This window comes from Abramis brama (assembly GCF_963993115.1).
Source record: "Abramis brama genome assembly, chromosome: 6".
Classification (NCBI taxonomy): Eukaryota; Metazoa; Chordata; class Actinopteri; order Cypriniformes; family Leuciscidae; genus Abramis; species Abramis brama.
Window position 1 is genome coordinate 18,357,369 of NC_139968.1, and position 27,171 is coordinate 18,384,539.

General features: G+C 38.7%; 1 protein-coding gene across 2 annotated transcripts in view; it reads right to left on the reverse strand.

The window, feature by feature from the left end:
• Window positions 1-1,458: 1,458 nt before the first annotated feature.
• Window positions 1,459-27,171, reverse strand: part of dennd1b (DENN/MADD domain containing 1B) — a 95,662-nt gene continuing 69,949 nt past the window's right edge. The window contains exons 14-22 of one of the 2 annotated variants that reach the window (XM_084117401.1): window positions 26,760-26,861; window positions 22,376-22,466; window positions 21,598-21,638; window positions 20,627-20,665; window positions 19,579-19,635; window positions 17,301-17,384; window positions 6,885-6,961; window positions 6,503-6,722; window positions 1,459-5,956 (exon numbers count right to left, since the gene is read on the reverse strand). In XM_084117401.1, coding sequence (XP_083973527.1) covers window positions 5,357-5,956; window positions 6,503-6,722; window positions 6,885-6,961; window positions 17,301-17,384; window positions 19,579-19,635; window positions 20,627-20,665; window positions 21,598-21,638; window positions 22,376-22,466; window positions 26,760-26,861 — 1,311 coding nt within the window. In that variant the 3' untranslated portion in view covers window positions 1,459-5,356. The remainder of the gene's footprint in view (window positions 5,957-6,502; window positions 6,723-6,884; window positions 6,962-17,300; window positions 17,385-19,578; window positions 19,636-20,626; window positions 20,666-21,597; window positions 21,639-22,375; window positions 22,467-26,759; window positions 26,862-27,171) is intronic. The other variant, XM_084117402.1, reaches the window with a different exon arrangement.

Below are 27,171 nucleotides of genomic sequence, written 5' to 3' on the forward strand. Positions count from 1 at the left end.
AATGAATATTTATTAACACAACGTTTCGGTCACACGACCTTCATCAGGAATGACCGTGTGACCGAAACGTTGTGTTAATAAATATTCATTTTAATTGCAAGTAACGATAGTGTGCGGGAGTTCCTTTTCTAATGATAAAAACATTGAAATCCAATCAGAATCCTTTCTGCTTTAAAGAGCTCAAGCATTTAAAGTGACAGACGACAAACCTGCAGCGCGCGCTTAGAATAAACTGTTATCGTTCATTGGTGTTGACCCTATATCGTTATAGTTATAGTTCTTGGTGTGTACAGGCCTTAAAGGGTTAGTTCACCCAAAAATGAAAATTCTGTCAGTAATTACTCACCCTCATGTTGTTCCAACCGCGTAAGACCTTCGTTCATCTTCGGAACATAAATTTAGATATTTTTGATGAAATCTGAGTGCTGGATCAGTCCTCCATAGGCTGCTAGGTGACCGAAACTTGCTGGCCCAGAAAAGTTATTAAAGAGATCGTTAATATAGTCCAAGTGACTACAGTGGCTCAATCTTAAGTATATCAAGCGACGAGAATACTTTTTGTGCGCAAAAACAAACAAAAATAACGACTTTATTCCACTATTCATTTCCTTCTCTCTGGGCCTCGTAGTGTTTTTGCGCTGCGTGTCTGTGTTACACGTCATCACGCATCACACACATGACCAGCGTCGGCCAATTGTGAGCCTACATGGTGACGTGTAACACAGACGCGCTGCGCAAAAACACTACGAGGCCCAGAGAGAAGGAAATGAATAGTGGAATAAAGTCGTTATTTTTGTTTGTTTTTGCGCACAAAAAGTATTCTCCTCGTCTTTTCTAGGCCAGCAAGTTTCGGTCACCTAGCAGCCTATGGAGAAGTGATCAGCTCTCAGATTTCATCAAAAATATCTTAATTTTGTGTTTCGAAGATGAACGAAGGTCTTGCGTGGTTGGAACAACATGAGGGTGAGTAATTACTGACAGAATTTTCATTTTTGGGTGAACTAACCCTTTAAGACTTCTACGCGAGTCATTTTTGGGCATGCACGGAAAACTTGCTCGTGCAATATTTCACGCAGTCACATTGCCGTTTCGATTTATGTATATATTTTACCGTGCACATGCGTAGACATTTTTTTTCTCGGGTGTATGCAAAAGTCTCAGGATTTTTTTTTTTTTTTGTCTTGCAAATGTTATAACTTAAGCTGTGTAATAAAAAATGTAATTTGTCAAGTAAATTTGATTTTAACCAACATCAACATTTTGTAAATTGATAGCATATAACTTAAACATGGACTTTCTGATCACCTGCTTAATGTATTTTAAAAATGATCAATACTGAATATCTGATATAGTGGTTTTCCCTTCCCAATACCTTTAGAATCACTTATTTAAATTCAAAAGTCACAGTCAGAAACATCACAACAGTGGTCAAATGAAGAGTGAATCTACCCAGGTGAGTTGTATGGGCATATATAATTTATTTCAGTTCACAGTGCATACAGTGGTACCAGTAGTTCCTGTAACAACACACCAGATTGACCCAATTTGCATCTGAAAACCATATAACTGCAGTGAGAGCATGCGGAAGAGTTCTACCATCCAGCTTCATTCACTCAAAAGCACTTCAACCGCCACAAACTAAACTGATCACATGGTCATTCCACATGTACATACCAGGAAACATTCAAGAAAATGAAGCACGAATGGTGTGTCTATCATTATGTTGAATAAAATCAGCTGTACAGACTTTTTGTGTGACAAAAACATTGCGTTGTGTGGAACATTCAAAAGCACAGTCTGGAGAGTCCAGTGATTCAGCTACAGCAGCTCATTACTCAATTTACAAAAGAATTCAACAGCAAAACAGATGGAAAATGAAGAACGTCACAATACTACGAAGCAAAAACGTACATAGTACCATGGTCATAAAAGTTGACATCATATTTCTTTATTGACTAAAAGAAGTACGCTCATGCATCTAAGAATTCCCAGCATTACCAAAAAAATACTACAGAACTTTACAACGAAAATGCACATCAATAACACGAGCATATGTAAACAGGAAAGAAGAAAAGATTTCGGGTAGCATGTTCTTCAATTTATGTGCTTTACTATCCAGTTTCAAGTAGTGTTTAATTTTAAACAGCTGGTGAACAGTAACTGGTTCAAATGTATCGTGACCAAGCGAAATTGCAAAAACAATGATGCTTCTCATACAGGTTTCCCAAAAGATTACACACTTCAGCTTTAAAATAAACACTTGGTTAGTTTCAATGCTGCAACATGAACTGTGACCAAATTTCAAATGATGCTAAATAACATAATTCATTTTATTTTCTCTACTTTAATAACAAGAAAAACACATGTAAATTAGATATAGAAAAAGGGTTAATTACCTTCTATCTATTCTGCATTTTCAGTCATTACCATAGACAAATATCAAGAAGTCATCATAATACAGAGCACATGGATGACAACAGTAAACCAAACCGTACATGTTTTCCAAATACACAGTATCAAAAATAACAATAAAAATACGCACTGGAAGCAAATGTAAAACTGATCACATGGCCATTCTGAGATACTTCGGCTGAGGTCCTGTGTGCTTGATTGGTATCGAACAGGCTGATGGTCTTTCTTACATTAACCATATACCAAATAAACAGGTTATTAGGCAAAAAAAAAAAAAAAAAAAAAGTTCTGACATTCTACTAAGTATTTCAGGTTTTGGTTCGAATTCCAATATTTAATAGAAGCCATTCATAAGTAAAAATACTAAAGTACCTGTGATAAATATGAGCTATTGTCCAAAACCTAACAAGTCGTCTACCTAGACAGCATCACGTGTATCAAGGTGCGGTCACATTTACCATTGTTCAGTGAATTTTTTATTTAAAAAAAAAAAAAGCGAAATCCAGTCCTTTCCACAGAAATCCACACGTTCAGGATTTTCGCATGAGGGCGGAAAAAGTTCCCCTATGCAGATTCAAGGTTCATGTCGGTCGTGTGGATTTGCAGCGTTGACCAACAGGAAGCTGCTTGGTTTGAAAGTGTGAAAGACTATCAACAATAGACCAGCAAAATCTTGCCAATGTGACCACACCGATAAAGAGTTGCTGTCTACGTAGAGTCAGGTATGAGATTCCATTTATGAGTTAGAAGGAAGCAGCTACTCAAGCAGATGAACTCAGTTAAGGCACAACCTTGTATTTAAATAGAGGATTGGGGTAAATTTCTTTTCAGAAGTTCCCTAAAGTTGCTGATTGTTAAAAATAATACACGCAAATGCGATCTTCCCGTTTACAGGATAATACCTTTGAGCTAGCAAAAACTATTAGCATTTTAAAGTGAAAAGAATAGCTATTTTAAGTTGACACTACTTGCATTCCATTTGCATTCTTTTTTTTTACGTACCATAAGTTTTGATAGTTACATCAACTACATGTCCTGCATGTCATGTGGGTATTGAACAAAAACAGACTTGGACTAATAGCCACAAAACTCAAATTTTGATTTCATAATAAACAAAATGGCGATACAAGTTGCTTGATAACTCTGATTGGGATTTGCATAGTTCGTCAGGACGTCCGATTTGTTCAAAGGCCGAAAGATATATCGTTTCAGGGCTAAACCGCAACGTTGAAAGCCTAGCTTGATTTGAGACAGGGGTCCTAAAACTTCGAATGCTTTTACGCTCACATCTTTACCACAGCAGATTACGCAGGAGGGGTGAGGAGAGTCATTAAAGTGTCAGACAGAATGGCACGTGTCCTAAATCATCCTGCTCAACAGCCACTAAAGAAACAAGTGCTGGATCTAATGACCACTTCCTGTTTGGTGTAGCAGTACAGCTGTGAAGATGACGTTCACAGCCGATATGAATGAAATGAGTGAAACAAGACAAATATTAGCGTAACTAGAATTGGTACAATTTCATAAGCAGTTCTGTTGTATTCTAACATTCATATATCAAGCTAGATTCTCTGCGAACCACCATGGTAGTAGTTGTACATGTAAAAGAGAAACTGGCCATAGATGAAGACACCCTCCTCCCGAATATGCATACTTCCCTACTATATAGTAGGCGAAAAAGTAGTACACGAGACGAGTAGTATGTCCGAATTCAAAGCATTCATAAAACATTGAGCGAGAAGAAAAAAACATGACCTACTACTTCTGGCGAGATTCTGAAGTGCACATCTAATGGACACTTTGCTATCCCATGAGGCCACGGGAGAAGATTTGTGAATGGCAGTGAAGCGGTGCAACTTACGCCGTAAGTCACATGACGACAATATGGCAGATGTAGACCGACTGGATTTGGATTGGGCTTGGATATTAAATAGAAAATACTTTTTTCTTGAAGGTTTCAATGTTTGTTCCTCATCAAATGTACTTTTATTACCTGCTCAGACAGTACGCTTTTTTTTAGGACGCACCTAGTTTATGCTAAAGCTGCTACAGCACCCCATGTGGCAACACTGAGAAAAGCAACATGTACCCAAGTTACGTTATAAACTTCGCAACTTGTACATTTGTGTTCTCGTACTTCTTTGGAGCACATTTTGTGACTTGGACTGAACTTTGTACTGAATAAGAGATCAATAAGGGGTTGGAAATATACATTTATTTGTCAGTAACACGTTGCATTTGTGCAAAAAAGTCAGTATACTATGACTATCATTTTTAAGGCTATTAGTCCTTTAAAAACATGTAATTGGGATTTTTGTCTAAGCTGAAATTAAAATAATAACTCATCCGGGATAAAAGCAGAAACCTGAGAATTGTCTTTGAAAAAATACTTTTTTTCCTCAAAAATATAGCAAATTGAGAACCAGTTGTCCATCTGGCCTAGATAAATATCTCTCTTTAAGAAGCAAAAGGTAGTGATAGTAGTTAGCAAGCTCAACAGCTACAGTGTCACAGTCAGGAAATACTGTGCAGAAGCAAATTAAATCTGTTTAAGGCATCACATTAAGCTGAGATTCGCTCGCTATTTAAATATTTTCGTACGATTTAGTAAAACATACAGAGAAGTTCGCCCCTCACCCACAGTGATTTATCGAAACAGTGATTTGAAACTACGCAAGTGCAAATCATCTGCTGAAATAAATAAAACTGGATGATGAATATCGACATAAATCCCTTTAAACCTAATTTTCGTCCTTTCCATCCACCAGTTCTTAAACATACCGTATGCTGTTTCGGTTTGAATGTGAGAAATAAGAGGACAGATATTTCACATTAACAACAAAACACCTTTGCAAATAATTCATGCAAAGAGTGCTGGTGTGACATCATAGGACAGTGTAAATACGAAACGAGAATTGTTAGACAGGAGTGTTGCGTCAATTTCTCAGGATTTGTCCAGGCTGGTGTTGTTTTGAATGTGCGGGAGCTCCTGGTTGCTTTTGATGGCCATGCTGATGCGACACATGGACTCGATCTCCTCTAGTAAGCCTTTCTCCTCAGTCTCATGCCCTCTTTTTTCCATATCTGTCTCCTGGAACTGGTTTTCCCTTTCCCAGGGAACGAAGACCGAAGGTTGCCCGCCTGTTGCCCTGTGCTGGGCATGTTCCTGGTAGGGCCTCTGGGTTTTTCTGGAAAGGACCTTCTGTCGGGAGAGGCTGTGGGCTACTGGGTGATGTTTGTTTGGGCTCAGCTGGGCGTCAGCAGAACTGGAGGGTTTGTCAGCATCACCAGGTTCCGAGATTTGAATTGTAGGTGCCTCAGGGAGAGAGTTCCTCAGTGCGACCTCTTCATTGGGGAGGTTATTGGGAAGGGTAGGACGGAAAGGTAGGGAACAAGAGCTGGCTTGGCGTCGAGGCGAAGGCGGGAGATGCTTACCGTGAACGGCGCTGTCGTCTTGACCCATATTCCATCCACCTTGTTCCCCGTTTCCTACTTCGCAACCAGCCTGAGCAGGGCTGCTTCCCAAAGGAGACTTGCAATTTTTCTGGAAACAGCACAAATGACACACTAAGGCCATGAAGTTGTTCGTGCACACAATCGTCTACAAAGCATTAAAGTCAACATGAGATCAAAACAGACCCTATATACCTCCTTAATATTAATAACAAAATCTTGCAATAGTTTAATGGTAATAATGGTTATTTCATGTTGAATTCTAAACAATAAACTCGTTTAAAATGATGACAATTTTAAGTTTCTATCTATCTATCCCTCAATCCATCCCTCCATCCATCCATCCTTTATTGAAATCTCGATACTAATACATAAAAAAAAACACATTAAAAATGTAAATTAAATAATTAAAATAACTAATAAATAAAATAATACAAAAAAGAATACAATTTAAAATTATTAACAAATAATTAAAACACACTTAATTGGAATAAATAATGAATAAATAAAAATAAATAAATACCAATCATTAATTAATAAAAAAGAAACAAATGTAAATAACTGAAATAATTAATTATTATAAATAAATAAATAAATAAATAAATAAATAAATAAATAAATAAAAGGCATCCCTCACCGTGGGATTGTAGTCCAGGTCTTCAAATGATCTGAAAAAGTCCAGGCTCTTGGCGGCGGACAGTCGGCCTTGGTCGGTGTGGGACGTACTGAGAGAGTCCAGAATCTCCTCCAGCAGGTTCATCTGGCCCGTTTGACTGGCTTCAGACCGAAACTCTAAATCAGAGTCATCACTGTCCTCGTTGTATGACGGCGCCTCCCCGCTGTCCTCAGAGGATATTCTGCTCACACACACACACACACACACACACACACAGGTTGTTAACTCGAAAGTCATGTGGGATGAAAAAAAGCACCAGAGGGCAGTGTTGCCTTGAAGAATGGATGATGTTTACACTATAATTGGTTTGGAAAACACACTGTAATAGAGTTTAAACCCTTACCTGCTGGCTGTGTCGTCATTGTTGTCGTTGTCTGGAAAGTAGAGGCTCATGTGTGGGGACGACTTTGGATTTTGATGCTAAAATAGAGGATTGAAATGTTAAAATCCCACATGATCTACTAAAGCAACACATCTCCTGAATGAAACTTTGCATGTCCCCATTACAGAGCGACAACATTAATTCCTGTCCCCATCATAGGTGCTCGGTCTGCTAATCCCTCGCCTTTTATAACACACCTGTGTAACACGTTTAATTGGCAAATTAAAGAATTGAAGCATTATAGGGCACCACTTCACGCTGCGGCCCCAGGCTTTAAGGTTTGCCATTAACTAGCCATCCACGACATGTGTACACACACACACACACACACGCAAACGTGCCGCCACTCACTAAAGTAGCCCATAAACTGCCGTTTGCCACATTATCAAAGCACACTACTAAACCAAAGCCCTTTTACTGAGCCCGAGGCGCGAGAAAAACGTCACGCTACGTTGCTAACCGGACAGGGTGGATCAGATCAACTGGTCAAGTCTCGCCGTAATGGCTCAAGCGGAAAGCTTCCTGCCATCTTAGGTAACCGTGCCTGCCGAATGGGTTAATGGCCACCCTGTCCATAAAAATAGCTAAGAGATGCGTGTACCGAACACTTTGCCATTGGAATAAACAGGAACACATGTTGGGCACTGATTGCCCCACTCGCTAGTAGCCGGCAGCTATAATGAAAGCGATTACGGGGGGTTCAGGCCTTGAATCCTCCAAAAGGCTTTAATGGATTCCTGTGTCAGGGCCATAAATTTGGCCGGCAAGCCACTTTGGCTTAAGTGAAGGGGCTGGATGCACCTGCGGAACTGTGTCACATTCATTTGGTGTCGGCGGGGTGTGTGTGTGTGTATGTTTGTTTGCCCTGCAACACTGTTTGCAGTTATGTAGCCCCTTGAGTTGCGAAGCGGGCCGCGCTGTTCAGAGAGCGGCCCCTCTCTTGTGCTTTCTATGAGCGGAGGTGTTTATTAAAACAAGGCGAGTGCAAGCCCTCTGCAGGATGGCAACACCAGACCTGCATCTCAAACACCTTCTACCAAAAAAAAAAAGAAAAAAAAGCAAACTCAACACATACAGTCAGGTATATAAACAACAACAAAAAAAGTAGAATCGGCTAGTTGGCAAAATGCTAATTATTTGAAAATTATTTTTTTTTTTAGCCCTTCTGAGATATTTAAGATTATTTTCAGAACAATCGTTCTGAAATGTAGTAAACTTTAACCTAAAAATAAAGGTCACTTTTTTAAAACAAGTAAATATAAGAAGTTTGCTAAATGCTAAAGCAGTTGCTAAGCCATTGATTTTTGGTTTGGTTTCAAAGGTGTCCAGTGTTTTTAGCATGATGCTATGCAGTTGTTAGTGTGTTTTGGCTTGCTGTTTACAGAACCAAGTCAAAAGACATTAATACTTAGGGTTATGGGTGGGAAATAATAGCAATAGTAATGCTAGTCTTAAAAAAATAGCTAATTACGCATCAAGATGACACAGCAGAGGATGCTAGGAAGTAACAATAATACAAAGTCAGCCTTAAACTTCACAGTCACTTTATTCTTTAGTTCTTTAGTAAAAACGATATGTAGGCTAAATGCTAGGCTAATTGGCTTGCCGCTTTATTACTATGGTGGACACAGATTTGTGGTTGCTAAGGTGTTTAGATAGTTTTTAGTTGAGTTCATGTTGCTAAGCAGTTGCACTTGTTAGGGCCAGGTCAAAATAAGCTTCTACTCGAGGTTACGGGTGTGAAACAATAGTAACAGTAGAGCTGCATGATTAATTGAAATAAAACTAAAATCGTGATTTGGCTTGCTGCGATTATACAATCAAGGCTGTGATTTAATTTAATATAATATATGGACTGCATGTATCAGAGTGAAGTGTGGCACTTTGTTCTTTTACCCGTGAGCAAAAAGTATATAGTTATTATTCTTTGTTTTTAATTTTTTAAATATTTTTATATAATCTTTTTATATTTTACAGTGAAATATTACAATAACATTACAGTAATTAATACAGTTATGTCCCTTATTTTGTTTAATATTTTATTTAGCAATAATAATAGTTATTATTATTATCATTTTTAAAATCATATTGATATATAGTAAATATTTTGGGCCAAACTAATCAAAACTGAAGCAACTGAAGCTCAAAAATTAAAATTAAAATCACAAATGTTTAATAAAAAAAATGTATTATATTCCTCCCCCCACCAAATCGTGTAGCCCTAAGTAATAGAAATGATTGTCTTAGTAAATCGCTAATTACTGCACAGCAGAGGATGCTGGGAAATAACAAGAAGACAAAGTCAGCATTAAACTTTAGTCACTGCATTCTTTCCAAAGTGAGTCAAAGTGAAACAAAGTCAAAGGCATAAAATAACAAAAGCCGTTCGAGCCACTGTTCCGAGACGGGCCAAAACCGCTGATTTGGAAAACAAGCAGACATGTGACTATTTGCTTCTTTTACGTGTCCCCTAAATCAGCACGGACATATTGAGCTGCCACAGGTCAACGTCTGCTCCTTAAACTGCCTGTTCAAATCCACACGGAAAATGGGCTGTCTTCAGTCGGAGCGACGAGCAGACATCGCGCTCTTCAACGGAGACTTTAAAACCGTTAAAACTTCATCTGTCTTGTCAGGGCAGGCCGTTTTAAGAGAAAATCCCATTTTGCTTCTAGCGTGGCCAAGTTGTAAGAAGCGGCAACAGGGCTTTACGTTGCAGCCAATCGTCTCGTCGATTTAATAGCCAGGCTTACATTATATATTTCATATGCTATTTCAGACCAGGCACTGATCTCATGCGCTTGGCAGGGTATGGAAAGGGAAGATATGCCTGGAAAATGCAAACAAAACCCCTGCGCCTCCAAGCCAAAACTTAAGCCAGCATCTGCTGAGCTATTCAAGCAGTTCCCCTTTAAACAAAGCCCAGGACCCCTTCCCAGGCAAACTTCCCTCCAACTGGCTCCAGCTAAAAGCAACTTTCCGAATATCAGAGAGCAGGAGAGTGCAAGAAAGTGTCTGGATATGTGTGCGTGTGTGTGTCGTTCGGGAGCATCCAGTAGGTGGCACTTTGGTTACAGCCGACAGGGTTTTCTCCCCCGCCATCTCCGTCTCATCATCGTCTCATGCAGATGTGCGGCTTCTCTCCGTTTGCAGAGAAACGTCCACCGGCCAAAAGCGCTTTCTCTCCATTTGTATGTCAATGTTTTTTGACACCCAACGAATCCATCTCGACGCTGGCAGTCCTTCAGACCTACACGGTTTCACAAAGCTCTGTCTCACACGTTCTCACATTCATCCATCCATGCAAACAGCCATGAAACTGTACAAGATGAGTTTAGAAAGAATAAGCAAACGTATATCAAATTTTACATCTGTAATGTGACACAGTCTCACCGACTTGTGCATCATAATGGATCATTTTGATGAAAGATTACAAAAGTATTTTCTTTCTTTAAAAGAGAATATTAACAAGAATGTGTATTAAAAGAATATTCTGGTTTCAACCGACAGCATTAAATGTTGATTACCACAAAAAAAAGACAATTCCCTCCTTAAAAAAAAAAAAAAATCTGGGTTACAGTGAGACACAATGGAAGTGAATTGGGCCAAATACTCATCGTATCTATTGTACAGCCACAAAATATGAGCAACATGAGTGTTAACATGATTTTAGTCTTAAAAAAAGTCACCTTTTCAGTGTAAACGCATACAGTTTTAAATCATTGCCATGACAATGTAACAACTAAGAGAAGAATTTCAAGAGAAGAATTAATGCAAGATTATAAGCTTCACATTTCGGCTTTTAAATCCTCAAAAAATGGCCACATTCACTGAACCTCTATTATTTTTATTAGGAAAGCAAGGAAAACTAGTCTTTTTTTTGTAGTCATCATCATTATGCCACAAATGTTGGAATATTTCTTTAAAAAAATTCAATGAATTAATTATAATTTCATGACATGAAGAGTTTTTACACCGTTAACCCTTCCGCAGCTGTAACGCAATCGTGTTTACAGTGGTCACTGCTTAGGGCGGTATGCAAATGAAGGTGGAAGCCCACAAGCCGGAGCAGGAAGTGTGTATGAATTATACACAACGTGAACAGAGCTTTTTGGACTCTTTAATATGCAGCGCTGCTGAACTGGCCACGGCTATAGGGGATCCATCTGCCGGCTTCATCCAGAGAGCGTGTGTGTGTGTGGAGTCATTCCCCAGAGGCTGTGTGCCACTCAGAGGAGGCAGCCGCAACACACACATATACACACACACACCCATAGCTTCAGTCGGCAGGAATAAGCAGGAGATAGAGATCAGCTCCACTCTGCCCCAGGCCCTGCTACTGACACCCAGTCTGGCTTTCACAGGCCCTCAGGCTCGACCTGAAAACCAGCCCCTTATACTGTACGCCACATGGATTCGGCGCAGTGAGCCAGAGTCACAAAACACAGCTCAACTTTTCTCTGAGTGCAGCAAGTGTTCTTATAACATTTGTGAAACTCCACTGGACTTATAACACAAAAAGAATCTAAATAGCAATATAACAAACAAAAAACATAGTATTATATATATATATATATATATATATATATATATATATATATATATATATATATATATAAATATATATATATATTGTGTATTTGCTTGTTTATAGCTTTTTGTTATATATATATATATATATATATATATATATATATATATATATATATATATATATATAGTTATATATATAGTTATTTTTAGTTATATTAGTATATTAGTTATTTTTATTTTTATCACATTTTAATTCATTATTTTTGCTTTAGTATTAATACATTATGTTTGTTTAATTTTATGTTCAACAAGTATAATTACAATGACTATTGATGTTCAATTATTACATTTATATTTTTTTACGTTCATAATCCTTCATCAGGAGAAATATATACCTACATATTAGATTCTGATTGGTTGATTGTGCATTCTGCAGTCTACCACTAAACTGTTTTTGTTTTCCCATAAAGCTGAGCTGATTTCATGTCTCTCGTGTAACTCGCTCTCTTTCTTCCCACATGATAAAATTAATCCAACCTAAATCAATATTTCATATCCATTTATTTATTTATAATGTAAAGTCAGCTTTGCATCGGGTTCCTAATCACCCTGTTTATTTCGGCTCCTAAAAAATGAGACACTTACATACATAAATAAAATGAAAAAATCATACAAATTTATTCCACAGATAACTGAATGTATACTAGAAATGTTTTGGTAACACTTTATTTTAGTGTCCTTGTTACACGTTACATGTAGTTACTGTAGTAGTAACTATAAATTAAACACAATTAAATGCAACTAACCCTAAACCAAACCCTAATCCTAATCTTATAGTAAGTACATGCAGTTAATTAATATTACTCAGTACTTAAATATATAATTACACTGTAACAATGACACCTTAAAATAAAGTGTAACCCTTTATGTTAGGCTGTATGTGTTACAGTGCAATTTTACATTTAAGTACTAAATAAGATTAATTAACTACATGCACTTACTATAGGATTAGGATTAGGGTGTGGTTAAGGTTAGTTGCATGTAACTATGCACAATTTATAGTAATTACTATAGTAATTACATGTAACGAGTAACAAGGACATTTTATTATATTAGATAAGAAAATTGTATAATATAAAAAAAATGCAAAATAGAAGCATTTCCACTAGTGGTCTTAGACTGTTGGACACTGCCACGGTTGATCAGACATTGCAGGTCTCTCATTACACTGCAGCATTGCCCGTTTTAATGAACACCAGCAGAAGTGCATTGAAGAATAGAGCGTGTTGGCCTGCCGCTCAGACCCCCGTCACCCCGTGCTCTTTTGTTCTCTGTTAGACGGTAACGATGACGGAGCGGCGCAGCGGATTGATTTGCTCATTGATCGCGTAGAGGGTCTTTGTGGCTCTGGTGCACGAGCAGGAGAACATGCGTATGTACTGTATGTGATGAATCTGAGAGCTCTGATAGAGGGTTCCTCGGGGACGGGCGAGTGGAGGGAGTCGGTCCGCCACCTTAAGAAAAGCCCTAATTGGAGGACCTCTGTCTCCACACCTTTTCACGCCGCCTATTCCTTTCTCCCCACCTCTCCCCGACGACAAGGATGCAACTAATAGCCGAGCTAATTAAGGGCTGGATGGAAAGTCACCGGTCACGATGGCATGCAGGCGGGAAGGGATCAGGCCAGCCGTGGCTTTTGTCCAATGCCCTTCTGACACGGGATGCGGAGGTGTGAGCATGTAAGGGCAACAAGGGCTGGCTGTTCATGCCGGAAGTGAGATATTTTTACAGCTAATCCACACTTGCACCATTCAGCTCTGAATTTTTGATCAACATTCGTGTTGCTGAGCTACAGTTGTTAAAGCCTCAATAGAGAGAGTGGATAACAGAGCAAAGGACACTTTCATGCTGATGAGTGTGTCTGAATAGACAATTTATAACTAGCGTGTACATGCAATTTTTATTTTAAAAAATCTATATGAAAAGTGAGTGCAGTCATGAAGAAGTCAATGCTGGACACGTGTACACAGCTCTTTCATTTACTCTCTGAAAATAACTAACTAACTAACTAGCAAAAGTTTGGGGTCAGTAAGTAAAAAAAAAAAAAAAAGTATAATATATATACAGTGAGGAAAATAAGTATTTGAACACCCTGCTATTTTGCAAGTTCTCCCACTTGGAAATCATGGAGGGGTCTGAAATTGTCATCGTAGGTGCATGTCCACTGTGAGAGACATAATCTAAAAAAAAAAATCCAGAAATCACAATATATGATTTTTTAACTATTTATTTGTATGATACAGCTGCAAATAAGTATTTGAACACCTGTCTATCAGCTAGAATTCTGACCCTCAAAGACCTGTTAGTCTGCCTTTAAAATGTCCACCTCCACTCCATTTATTATCCTAAATTAGATGCACCTGTTTGAGGTCGTTAGCTGCATAAAGACACCTGTCCACCCCATACAATCAGTAAGAATCCAACTACTAACATGGCCAAGACCAAAGAGCTGTCCAAAGACACTAGAGACAAAATTGTACACCTCCACAAGGCTGGAAAGGGCTACGGGGAAATTGCCAAGCAGCTTGGTGAAAAAAGGTCCACTGTTGGAGCAATCATTAGAAAATGGAAGAAGCTAAACATGACTGTCAATCTCCCTCGGACTGGGGCTCCATGCAAGATCTCACCTCGTGGGGTCTCAATGATCCTAAGAAAGGTGAGAAATCAGCCCAGAACTACACGGGAGGAGCTGGTCAATGACCTGAAAAGAGCTGGGACCACCGTTTCCAAGGTTACTGTTGGTAATACACTAAGACGTCATGGTTTGAAATCATGCATGGCACGGAAGGTTCCCCTGCTTAAACCAGCACATGTCAAGGCCCATCTTAAGTTTGCCAATGACCATTTGGATGATCCAGAGGAGTCATGGGAGAAAGTCATGTGGTCAGATGAGACCAAAATAGAACTTTTTGGTCATAATTCCACTAAACGTGTTTGGAGGAAGAAGAATGATGAGTACCATCCCAAGAACACCATCCCTACTGTGAAGCATGGGGGTGGTAGCATCATGCTTTGGGGGTGTTTTTCTGCACATGGGACAGGGCGACTGCACTGTATTAAGGAGAGGATGACCGGGGCCATGTATTGCGAGATTTTGGGGAACAACCTCCTTCCCTCAGTTAGAGCATCGAAGATGGGTCGAGGCTGGGTCTTCCAACATGACAATGACCCGAAGCACACAGCCAGGATAACCAAGGAGTGGCTCTGTAAGAAGCATATCAAGGTTCTGGCGTGGCCTAGCCAGTCTCCAGACCTAAACCCAATAGAGAATCTTTGGAGGGAGCTCAAACTCCGTGTTTCTCAGCGACAGCCCAGAAACCTGACTGATCTAGAGAAGATCTGTGTGGAGGAGTGGGCCAAAATCCCTCCTGCAGTGTGTGCAAACCTGGTGAAAAACTACAGGAAACGTTTGACCTCTGTAATTGCAAACAAAGGCTACTGTACCAAATATTAACATTGATTTTCTCAGGTGTTCAAATACTTATTTGCAGCTGAATCATACAAATAAATAGTTAAAAAATCATACATTGAGATTTCTGGATTTTTTTTTTTAGATTATGTCTCTCACAGTGGACATGCACCTACGATGACAATTTCAGACCCCTCCATGATTTCTAAGTGGGAGAACTTGCAAAATAGCAGGGTGTTCAAATACTTATTTTCCTCACTGTATGTATATATATATATATATATGTTGCCGAATCATTGAAGCTGAAAATTCAGCTTTTCAATCACAGGAATAAATTACATTTTAAAATATATTAAAATATAAATAGTTATTTAATTTCGATTCTAAATTGCAATAAAATTTCATAATATTTCTGTTTTTTAGATCAAATAAATGCAGGCTTGGTGATCAGAAGAGACTTTTCCCCCAAAATTATATATATATATATATATTAGGGGTGGAGCCGAACCCGAATACGGTATTCGGAAAGGCACAAATAATGTGTTTTTTACGAATACTTATTTCGAACAAATACTTTAAAAATATTTGTATTCGGGAACAAGAAAAACTTTATATCAAAAAGCTGCGTTTCCTCATGAGACATGGCGACCGGCGGTGCTGCTGAGGAGGAAAGAGCCACATATGGAAATATTTTGGATTAGGCTAATGTCACGTTGTCATAAGGGGTCGTTCACATAGCGCGTTTTTTGCATGTGCAGATTTCAAATGTAGGCGCGCGGCAAGCGCGCTTATAATAGAAGCGAGCGGCGCGTTCGTTTTTCCAGGTGCGCCTATGTCCATGTTTGCATAGCAACGACAGACGCCACGAGAGAGCAAGCGCTTGTGGAAAGGAGAAAGCGGTGCGAACTGCGCTCTCCATGATGACGAGGAAGTATCAGCAAAGAATTAATTTCTAGCCCTTGCATTAGCTTTAGATATATTTATGGAGATGAGAAATGAAATAAAAAGCCGTCATTAATATCAGTCCGTCAGAAAAGCAGTTCTAGGCTTATTCTTGGCTGGATAACTCTCGGTAATTTAGACAATAGGCTGTTGACAGAGTAACGTAAGGTAATGGCTGTTATGTTATTTTCTTTTCAATGACGTTCCTTGTTACATGTTCATTGCTGGATTTATGGAAAAACATTAATCAATATTGCATATCCATAATTATTATAATGGATACAATTAAAGAGTACTACACTATAACGTAAATTAGAAGTGTAACGCAAAAAAAATGGATTTTTACACCTATTTTGAATTTTACTCGAATACAAATACAAATACAAATACTTTTCCCCCCTCAACAAATACAAATACAGATACAAATACCGGCTGCTTTGCACACCCCTAATATATATATATATATATATATATATGAAGAGTTCAGATGCAAAAGCCTCTAGGTGCCATCTGAAATTTTCTTCTAGAATGATCATTTTTTATCAAGCTTGTATATTTAAGTTCAGTAATTTCACTTAAATTACAATTAATAGGTAACATTTAAGTGAAATTACTGAACTTAAATATACGAGCTTGATAAAAATTATCATTCTAGAAGAAAATTTCAGATGGCACCTAGAGGCTTTTGCATCTGAACTCTTCATACATATATATGAAGAGTTCAGATGGGGGGGGGGGGGGGGGGGGGGGAGGTGTAGATCAATGCAGCAAGAGCATTATGGGAGTCCCTGGGTGCATGGCCTGATGGTAATGGGCGTCAGCGTGAGGGACAGAGTAAGGCGCATGCGTATTTGACCTTTTTGGAGATCAAAGCTGTGTTAGGGTGCAGGGAGAATAAAACCTACAGCTACTTTAAACTATACCAAGGAAAAAACTAAACCTAGCAGCAAAAAACATTCGTTTCATGTAAAATACCAATAGAGGATGGGAAAACGGTCATGAAACATGATAATGTGCTTTTATAAGTGGACGCCAGGGGGGGAAAACACTAGAAAAGTGTTTTTACCTTACAAAATTAGCGATGCATCAAAACTACAGCCTTGTTGCCAGTCTAAAATCTGGTTTTGTGAAACAACCGCGGCCTATTTGGGTTGGAAATGGAGGTAGGCCAGTGAATGGTATGAATCCAGGCCACCTCCTGCGTCTATGGGAGGCTCTTCGCTTCCCTGCCTGGGCTTGGCAACACATCACTGAATCGCACACGCAAGACACACACTACACACGGCCGCTTTAGCCACAGCTGTCAATCAAGCCGCCCCACGTCGGTTCGGACTTACTGGTGTGCAAATGGCCGCTTCTTTCAGGAGGCGGACTGTCCGTGAACCCCTTTTCCCTCTTTGTGCATGTGTGTGAAAGAGTGTGTGCGTGCTCACCGCTCTCTGTAGTCTCCTGGGTGAGAGGCTTTTAGTGCTGGTGGGAGAACCTTCACAGTACGGGCTTTCCTCCTCTTCAGCATCCTGCCGAGCAGCAAAAACAAAAAGAGGGAAACAGAAATCATGTACAATACTTGCATAATATATACCCAGTTTTGAACGTAATTCAAAATATCTAATTTTATGTAAAAAAAAAAAAAAAAGTAATTTCCTAAGATACAGTCACATTTGCCATTGCTCTGCAAAATTTTGCAGGCGAAACCTAATAATTTCAATAGGAATTTAGGGAATCGGAGCGAGATTTTACTTGCGTTCACTGCTTGGTTCAAAAATGACTTCTGTGTAAACACTGTGCTTCATGCATCGCTACACTATTGACAATGGGCGGAATTTCGACGAAATATCCCCTAATGTGATTTGACTTTTCCTCCTTTTCAGATTCCAGGCAAAAAGCAAAAAAAAGAGAGGGAAACTGAGAAATGCGTTGCTCTGCAAAATTTTGCAGGTAAAATCCATTCAATAGAAATTTACGCATTGAGATTTTTGCGTGAGAGCGAAGGAGTTCAAGTTAGTAAGCAAATTCTTCGCGTTCACCAACAGAAAGCTGCTTGTATTTAAAAAGTGACTTCTGTGTGAGCTGTGCTTCATGCATCCCTACACTATTGACTGCTTTTTTATTGAACCCGTGAACTTTCAGTGAAATGTCCCTAATGTGACACTGAGGGAAACTGAGAAAGCACACAATACTTTCTTAATATATACCCAGTTTTGAACGTACTTCAAAATATCTAATTTTATGTTTCACAGGGTGGCGAAAAGTCATTTTTAAAGACATAGTCACATTTGCTAGCCTGGGAAAACCCAGACAACTTCCGGCAAATTTAGATTTGCTCTGCAAGTAGTCTGGCAAAGAGCTCATTCAAGCCCATCATCGCGGCACCAATCAGAAACGTTGGGGCGGGCTTTACACAATGACGATCGCTCTGATTGGTTTTAGGTCTATCCAATTGCGCCGAGAGGCATTTGAGCGACGTCCTTGGTGACGCCCCTTTGGAAATGAGTTATTAATGAAGCTTTGCCAGACCATAACTCAGTTACTACTGAGAATGGTCTGGTTTTAACCAGGCTACACATTTGCCATTGCTCTGCTAAATTTTGCAAGCGAAATCTACTAATTTCAATAGGAATTTAGGCAATCGGAGTGAGATTTCCCTATGCAGATTTCACTCGTGTTCAAATAGATTTTACTTAAATTCACGGCTTGGTTTAAAATGGACTTTTGTGTAAACACTGTGCTTAATGCATTGCTACACTATCGACAATGGGACTTTTTTGCAAGCGAAATTTCGTCGAAATATTCCCTAATGTGACTCGACTTTTCCTCCTCTTCAGCATCCTGGTGAAAAAGCAAAAAAAGCGAGGGAAATGCGTTGCTCTGCGAAATTTTGCAGGTGAAATCCATTCAATAGGAATTTGCGCATTGGGAATTTCTCGTGAGAAAGGAGTTGTTTTATTGAACCAGTGAAATTTCCCTAATGTGAAGGACCTTTCCTCATCTTAAGCATCCTGCCAAAAAGCAAACAAAAAAAAGAACGAGGGAAACTGAGAAAGCACACAACACTTTCTTAACATGTACCCAGTTTGGCCAGTGTGAGTTATTCAAAATGTTATGCTACAAGCCCGTTTGAGTCTTGTACGGCAACAGACCGCATGATTATTTATACCAACGCGCGCACACCCAATAACACTGACTCATTTGAGAAGCGTCTTGTTCAAATCTGTTTTGGTTTAGCTGAAGCAGAGCAGACAGCAGCAGCTAACATCCGGCGTATCAACTGTGAGAGGTTTCGTCTCCTCTGGGCCGCCTTTCCGAGCTCCTGGCCTGACAGTTCACGCCACAATTGCCTTATCAAAGACATCAGTGTTATGGAAACATACATCTCGTTACATTAGCTTTGAAGAAATCACTCGCTCACTGATGAAATATGCAAAAAGTATGAAAGGTGATGCTAGGGAGGGGGGTTGACATGACAGCCTATCGCCAGAGGCGCACTTGTTAGAAATGTACACTCCCGAACAAAGCGCTAAGCAGGTTTCACAAGCCTGAGCGCGAGCCATGGGTGAAGTCACGTGATCCATCTTAAATAGTGTGTGTGCATGAGTCTGTATGAGTGTGAAGGTGAGAGACGGTGAGCCACTTTATTCAGAAAGCATTTTTAGGCTTTTGAATGCACAAAAATGCACGGTTTTGATAAACAGAGAACTCTGAATAACTCACCTTTTGTGTAATCTTGCCCTTCATGTCACGTATTTTCCGCTTTGCGTGATCTTTGGCCTTTCAAAAGAGAGAGAAAACTATAATCAATAGCTGAACAACAAAATTTGTGGAAAACTAACTACAACCAACAATGAAAGGTTGAAAAAGTGAGAGGTGAATCATATTAAAGGGATAGTTTTTTTTTTTATGTCTATGCTAATGTTACTGCACCTTTACACTGCAATGTTTGTAATTCTGCACAATAACTTCATCAATTAAACTTAAGTCTGTCATGTTCTTAACAATAGCATGCAAGAGTGTGGTGAATTACCAAATTCAGGCCATAAATCCAAGCCCACTTTTTTACTTTTACATGTTCTGCACAGATTTTGAGGAAAAACCATGAAATATATTGGTTGCCAAAATGTAGACGCACAATTCTTTATACAAGCACATGACAGATGTCAGACTCAAATTTCAAGTAACTAAAATACTGATTTATCAGGTTGAAAAGCATTACATAAACACAATGGAACACAAAAGAAGATATTCTGAAGAACATTGGGAACCAAACAACATCACTACTGGCTATCACATACAATACATGTTATAATATATAACAAAATCTCTCTAATGTTCTACTGAAGAAAGTCATATAAGTTTGGAGCGACCTGAGGGTGAACAAATGATGACATATTTTTTTTGGTGAACCTGTCACTCACCCTCAAGTTGTTCAAACCTGTATGAGTTTCTTTGTTCTGTTGAACACAAAAGAAGATATTCTGAAGAATGTTGGTAACCAGACAGTTGACGGTAGCCATTGACTTCCATAGTATTTTTTTTTCTAACTATAGAAGTCAATGGTTACCGTCAACCAACATTCTTTAAAATATCTTCTTTTTTTTATTTTTTGGGTGAATTATCCCTTTAATATCAAAATTATTGTGCATGTAAACATGGCCATTGTTTCTTGCAATATGAATCACCATAGTGTAATCCCACATCTGCTAATAGCAAATATTGTTTTCATAAATCTAAGCTAAGAATGGCTTTTCTTGTGTGTTCTTACCATCTGAAGGTTTTTCACGACTGGTTTTGCCCTCTGCCGCTATGGAGAAGAGAACGTACGTATTTTCAGAGAACGTGCCAGAAAGTTCGTAAGAAAACATCTCACATAAAATATACACACTTTTACTCACACATCACAAATCATTAACGGCTGTATAAACACCTTGTTCCTCCTGTCAAAACCTTTGTTTTGCCCCAAAGCAATGAGAAACAACTTTGCCATTAAAACAAACAATTAACCAGTTCTGTTCCCTTCATACAAGTGTGAAACCAGAGAGAGTGACGCTCTAGGAAGCTCTTATTGAAAGGTATGTTCTTGTCGGAATTTATCTCTCGTTCCCGGGTAACATCGGTCTTTACCAGATGAATGCTGCCAGGCTAACACGCTAATGCGCGGGATGCTGCCGAGTTTACATCCCAAAGCCTTGACCGACATGATGGTGCTGCGGCCCTTTTCTTATGGATTTGTGTCAGTCAGAAGAGGTGAACTTTACACAAAACCTTTTGAAAAAGGCACTCCAGAGAACTAATTCGGCTCCGGCTGACGGATAGAAGTGTGGGGGGGGGGGACGCAAAGAGACAGTCAAAAAGAAAACAGGCGCGAGAGACAGCGCAGAGAGAGGTGAGAGGAAGACAGCAGAGGGAAGGAGAGAAGAAAAGAGTCCTTTTCTTTTGTTCAATCTATCGAGTAATGGCTGTGTTTCCTGCCAGAAGTCTCGTGTCATCTCCGATGACTGGCTGTCACATCATATCAAGCCTGTCTCAACATCTTAACTGTCCCACGCCACAGTTTTCACCATCTTCCCTGGCATCGCATCTCCACTTTCATGCGATTCGCTCAACTGGATATGTTTCATCACCTCATAACCGACGGGAAATAATAAAGGCGCTCAGCTGCTTTGGGCTTAATTATTCAACCGAAATTAACATTAACATTATGAGCAGAAAAAAGAATAACTGCCTGCTGCTTACCACCTTGGTGTGAATCCACTGTTGATAAGACCTTGAATTACCTAAGAAACAGAACCACATGAGAGTGTTAATAATACATTTAGAACAAAATATTATTTATCAAAGAATATTAGAAGAAATTAGTCATTTTAATCATCAAGAATGCATTTAATTGATCAAAAGTGACAGTAAAGGCATTTATAATGCTACAAATGTTTCCTATTTCCAGTAAATGTAAATTGAAATGAAAACTCCAGAAAAAATAATCAGTTTCTACAAAATTATTGAGCAGCACAATTGTTTTCCATTTTGATAATAAAACATGTTTCTATATATATATATATATATATATATATATATATATATATTCACTCTTAATCAGAGCACCACAGATGATAAATGAGGTTTAGAAGGAATTTGACAACTTTTAAACAAAAAAGAAAAACTTGTTTTGATCAAAAAGAAAATTCTGTCATCGTTTACTCAAGCTTGTTTCATTCCAAACCTGCATGTCTTTTTATAGAGGGTTTTTATTTCTTTTCTTTTCATTGTGCTTTAACAATTGGTCACTTCTGTTTTATTTGTATGGAAAAGAGCAGCATGAACCTTCTTCAAGATTTCTGATTTTGTATTCCAAAGTCAGTAAATAATGACAGAAATTTCATTTTGGAAGAGCTCCTTTAAATGTTACATTTCAAAATGCCTAATGTTATTGTAGCTACTGTTTCCCAAGGGTAAAAGTAGTGCGAGTGTGTGCGAGCTGTTTTCACTCATTGAAAGATGGAGAGGTGGCACTCACTTCTACAGAAGCCCCCCTCTGTGATCTCCTCTTCATAGACGTCTGTAAAGCCCCTTCCTGCGTTTAATTTGGCCAGTCTGCCTTCAATGAACTGCCGCCATAAATTAAAGTATCACAGGTTATTAAGGAAGAAGGGGGATGGAGAACAACACCAAAACAATTCCATCTAGACTGCTCCAGACGTGGTCACTGTGTGTAATTTACATCAGGTGATGGATTAACATGGCAGAGGAGAATGTTGTGTGAGCAATGCCTTTTGGGAAGTTTAATTTCCTCTCTTGTCACGTAGAGGACATAAAAGGGATCTAATAAATATGCCCATTAAAACTAGGCCTATGACATTTAATTTTCAGAAGTATGAAAATAAACATGATTTGAAAATATTTATACAAGTATAACGAACCAAAAAAATAATAGATAATTAGATATTAAAAATATTTTCTGAATATATAACATCAGATCATATTAGTCAAACTTCAGTCTAGGTTTTTGTTTTTATGTCAATGTCTTGGAAAGATTTAAAGGGGGGGTGAAATGCTCATTTTCACTCAATCTCCTGTTAATCTTGAATACCTATAGAGTAGTATTGTATCCTTCATATCTCCAAAAAGTCTTTAGTTTTATTATATTTATAAAAGAAAGATAGGCTGTACCGAGTCTTTCCGGAAAAAAACGAGCGGCTGAAGGCGGGCCGTGTGGGCGGAGCTAAAGCTGTGCTAACGCGCCGAGCTAACAACACACAGAGACATTTGAAGCAGTTTTACTCACCGCCCGGTTCCAACGCACGACCGCGAACCTTTATCATTGTGACTGCTCGATCCTTAAGCATTAGACGATCTGCAAATCCGTCGATCTGGGCTTTGTTTATAAAACAATCATCGTCGAAATGCAGGGAACAAACAGTCTTGCACAACCTCCGTTGATGCTCTGGAAAAACAAACTCCATCCACTGGTCCCTTAACGCTGGGTTCTTTGGGAATCTGTGCAGGGTTGTCTTGCCCTGGCAACCAAAAACCCACTTCTTTGGTGACACTGACTTCCCTAAAGCCGAGCACAGCGCTTTGATGGGCGTACTGCTTTCGCTCTCTTGCTCTGGTCTACGGTTGCGCACGCGCCCGCGTCCTTCCGGAGAAGTGCCCTTAGGACCCGTATAAGGAAATTCCGCTACATCTGACGTCACACATGCCCATACTCGAAAAAAACTTTCCGAAACTTGTGACAAACCGGAAGGAGCATTTTTGGAACAGAAATACTCCTTCAAACGTACAATTTAATTTTTGAAACTTTGTCCATGTTTAGCATGGGAATCCAACTCTTTAACAGTGTAAAAAACTCAGTATGCATGAAATAGCATTTCACCCCCCCTTTAAAGATTGTTTTGGAAGGATGTGGAAACTTACATTAAAGTTGATATAAAAAAAATATTTTAAATATAAACTAAATATAAACTCACAAAACTAAATATAATACAGATAAATAATAAAGATGTTATGTAAAGGAATACAGATAAAACATATGTAAAGATATTAAAGCATGATATATAGTACAGTCGATAATTTTACCGGAAAAATAACGTATGCAAAATATGGGTTCTTGTGTAAACTATAATTTTATATACAATTTGAATTTCTGTTCATATTTATTTTAATTTTATGGTCTATAAACTCAAAAAACAAAGCTGAGACATTAAGGAATATATAAATGTTCTGCAGTTTATGGAAGATTATTTAGTCTTCCAACTTAAAGTTATTAATGTGACAATTGTTGCATCCTTATAGGATTAATTAATAACATCTACTAAAAGGTACTAGACAAAAGCTTGTATTTATGCATCATTTTATGTTTAAATGTATACATTAGCACATGGTATATTTAATTTATTTTATATAACGCATATAAAATATTCTTGAAATGCTTGCATACTTGAATATATACTGTTTTAGAAATGTATAAATATTTTTGTGTATGAAGTTTTCAGCTAATGTTACCTTGACGTTGTTTATTGTTGTAAGCCTAAGTAGAGCAATAATGATGCACCACTAATAAATCGGATGTGCTTCTTGATTTCTGCACAAGTGCTTTGAACTGCCAAGAAGAAAACATTATTTTTTAATGGGACCACTGGAGTAACAGTGGGCCAGAACAGGTCTCAGGTGTCCCAGTAACAGGGTGAGGACATCTCTAGGGGTCAGCACCTTTCATTGGACTCTGCTACAGGGTAACTTCATTACAATCTCTTTAATGAGTGATTGGACCACAGGGTTCAGCCTCAGACACCCAATTAGAGCATGTGATCAGGTCAAATTTACACCTATCCAAAACCTCATCCTTCAGTATCGTGTTACAGACACACTCTCGCCCCATTAATTGGACACTGCTCCTACTTATCTGCTTATTTAGTGGATATTTAAAGGCTGGTATCTAATAGAGCTGGGTATTGAAACAAATTTCATGATTTGATTGGATTTCAATTTACAAGCGTGCGATTTGATATCAATTCATTTTGAATACATATCAGCTACAGTACATGCTAATTTTTCTCAAGTGTAAAAAGTCACGCTCAACTAATGCTATAAACTATACAGGGAACCCTGTCAACTGGTACATTACTGTAATAGCAATGGTTAAAATTTTGTATACAAACATTTAAATTATGTTTCTATTTCAATTCAGTTTTGAAATATGGTGGCGTAAAAACATGTTTTTATGATGGATTTATATAACTTATGAAATATATAACTTGGACACAGTCACCTCTGATAACAGATCACTCTAAATTGTAATGGAGACACATGCATTTTCTGTAAAGCTGCTTTGAAACGATATGTATTGTGAAAAGCGCTATACAAATAAAAGTGAATTGAATTGAAGAACAGGTTAAGCAAAACATGTAATAGATATGTAACAGTAATAGTGCATATATTCAGCACAATGCTTCTCTATAGAGTTAATTTTTCGAGACATTAAATGGCTTTTCTGAGGTAAATGTTACGTGACATTATTTACAAGCTGGTCTTTCCGCGGTTGAAACACTGATTGAGCGATTACATGAGACATGATACATGATACATTTCGTTAAGTTGTATCGTATCTTTAAACATACCTTCTGATGTTCATTAATGTTTATGTCATGCTTTAACTAGTAGTAAAGAGGAAGAGATGATCGGTTCATGCATGCTTGAACTGAAGTGGCTACAGCAATCCGTCATGGCACATTAAAGAGCAGCAAAATTGGTATTTATTGTTTGTCAAAAGTAGCAAAGCTTATTGTTTATTGGATAGCAGGTGCGTTAAAATTAATATTTAGTTAAATTCATAGACTAAAAGATCGATTCTTGGGATTTAAGTTCTTCAAAATAAGAATCGATCGAAATCGAGAAATCTCCAGCACTAGTACCTAGGAACAAACACTTGATGATGGAGTTGGTGACATTTGTTTTCTAAATTTCTTTATTTCATTATGCTATATTAACGGTGCACAAATGTTGCAAAACGCCATGTTAAGGGTAAATGCATTGGAAACTAGAATATATAACAATAGATTTGTGATCTTCACATTTAATTATGACATGAACAAAAGGCATAAACGTTTCCAAGCAACTAAATTTGCTGAATGCAACTACGCCGCATTAAAAAAACACGCTGCATCTGAAGGTGTCAAGGGGGTAGTGATGAGAGTCTGGAGGAAGAACCAGTTAACCGGACCCGTGCAGACAGGGAGATGGGGAGATGCCAGAGTGCTGCGAGCTCTCTCTCGTTGGCAGGGTGATCGTGAGTTAGCATCAGGCGCTGGAAGCCGTGGAGGGGGGGGGTTAGGATACAGAAAGCAGGTCGCCGTTGACAGACTACCCCCGCAATCTCTTGGCAGCCAGCCTCTACTCGTTTCTAGGCAGGGCCAGCCTCCAAGCGGATGTGGTTCATGGTCAGAACGGGGCACTGCGGTGCTGGCCTTTTGCAGTACGGCCAAGTTGGAGATAAGGCCTCTCCCGGAGCTACTGCATGGGCGTGAGGTGGAGATGTCTTTGAACTGCTGGTCACTATCTGGGTTTTTGGAGGGAACGATATGTGGATGGCGCGTCAAGACGGAGATGTGATTAAATGCGCAACAGCTCGTTCCGGGTATAAATTAAGACTTTAGCGGAGGGGGAAGGAAAGAGGCTCGATATCATGGCTATAAATAGAGTTGGAGGGAGCGATGGTTCAAGTGTAAGCAAGACAGTAATCCTCTTGGAGTTATTGTGCAATATGTTGAATGAGTATCTATATAAATATCATAAACTTGTCAACTACATTAACAAATCAGGAACACTACAAATGTGGTTTTTAAGTAATTTATGGTTGAGGCTTAAAACTGTGAAAATCTCCTCCATCGTTTCCACTTTACCTGCTTGAAGAGTTGCAGGTTCACGGCCATCGCAAGGAAACTTCTCATGGTGCTGGAGCGGTGTGCCACGAAGCTCTTCTCGCAGAAGGTGATTGGCTCTCCCTGGGGACAAGAAAGCCAGATTTAATGACTATAGACAGTCTGCTATTGGCTAAAACGCCTGCTAACTGTGCTGCTTCATCCGAGTCTCACAGACAGATGTTTTGTTTGACTGCGCTCACTTGTTTATCATCATCACCCGTTGCAATCAATTACATCATGTCACATGAACAGAATAAAAAAAAAAGTTGCCAGAAGAGATCTAAGGCTTGTTGAGAGGATACACTTTGCCCGTATGTGTGAATTAGAAAAAGATTTGGGATTGTTTTTGGGTTTATAGGGTTGAAAACAACATTTTTCTATGCAACTCGCT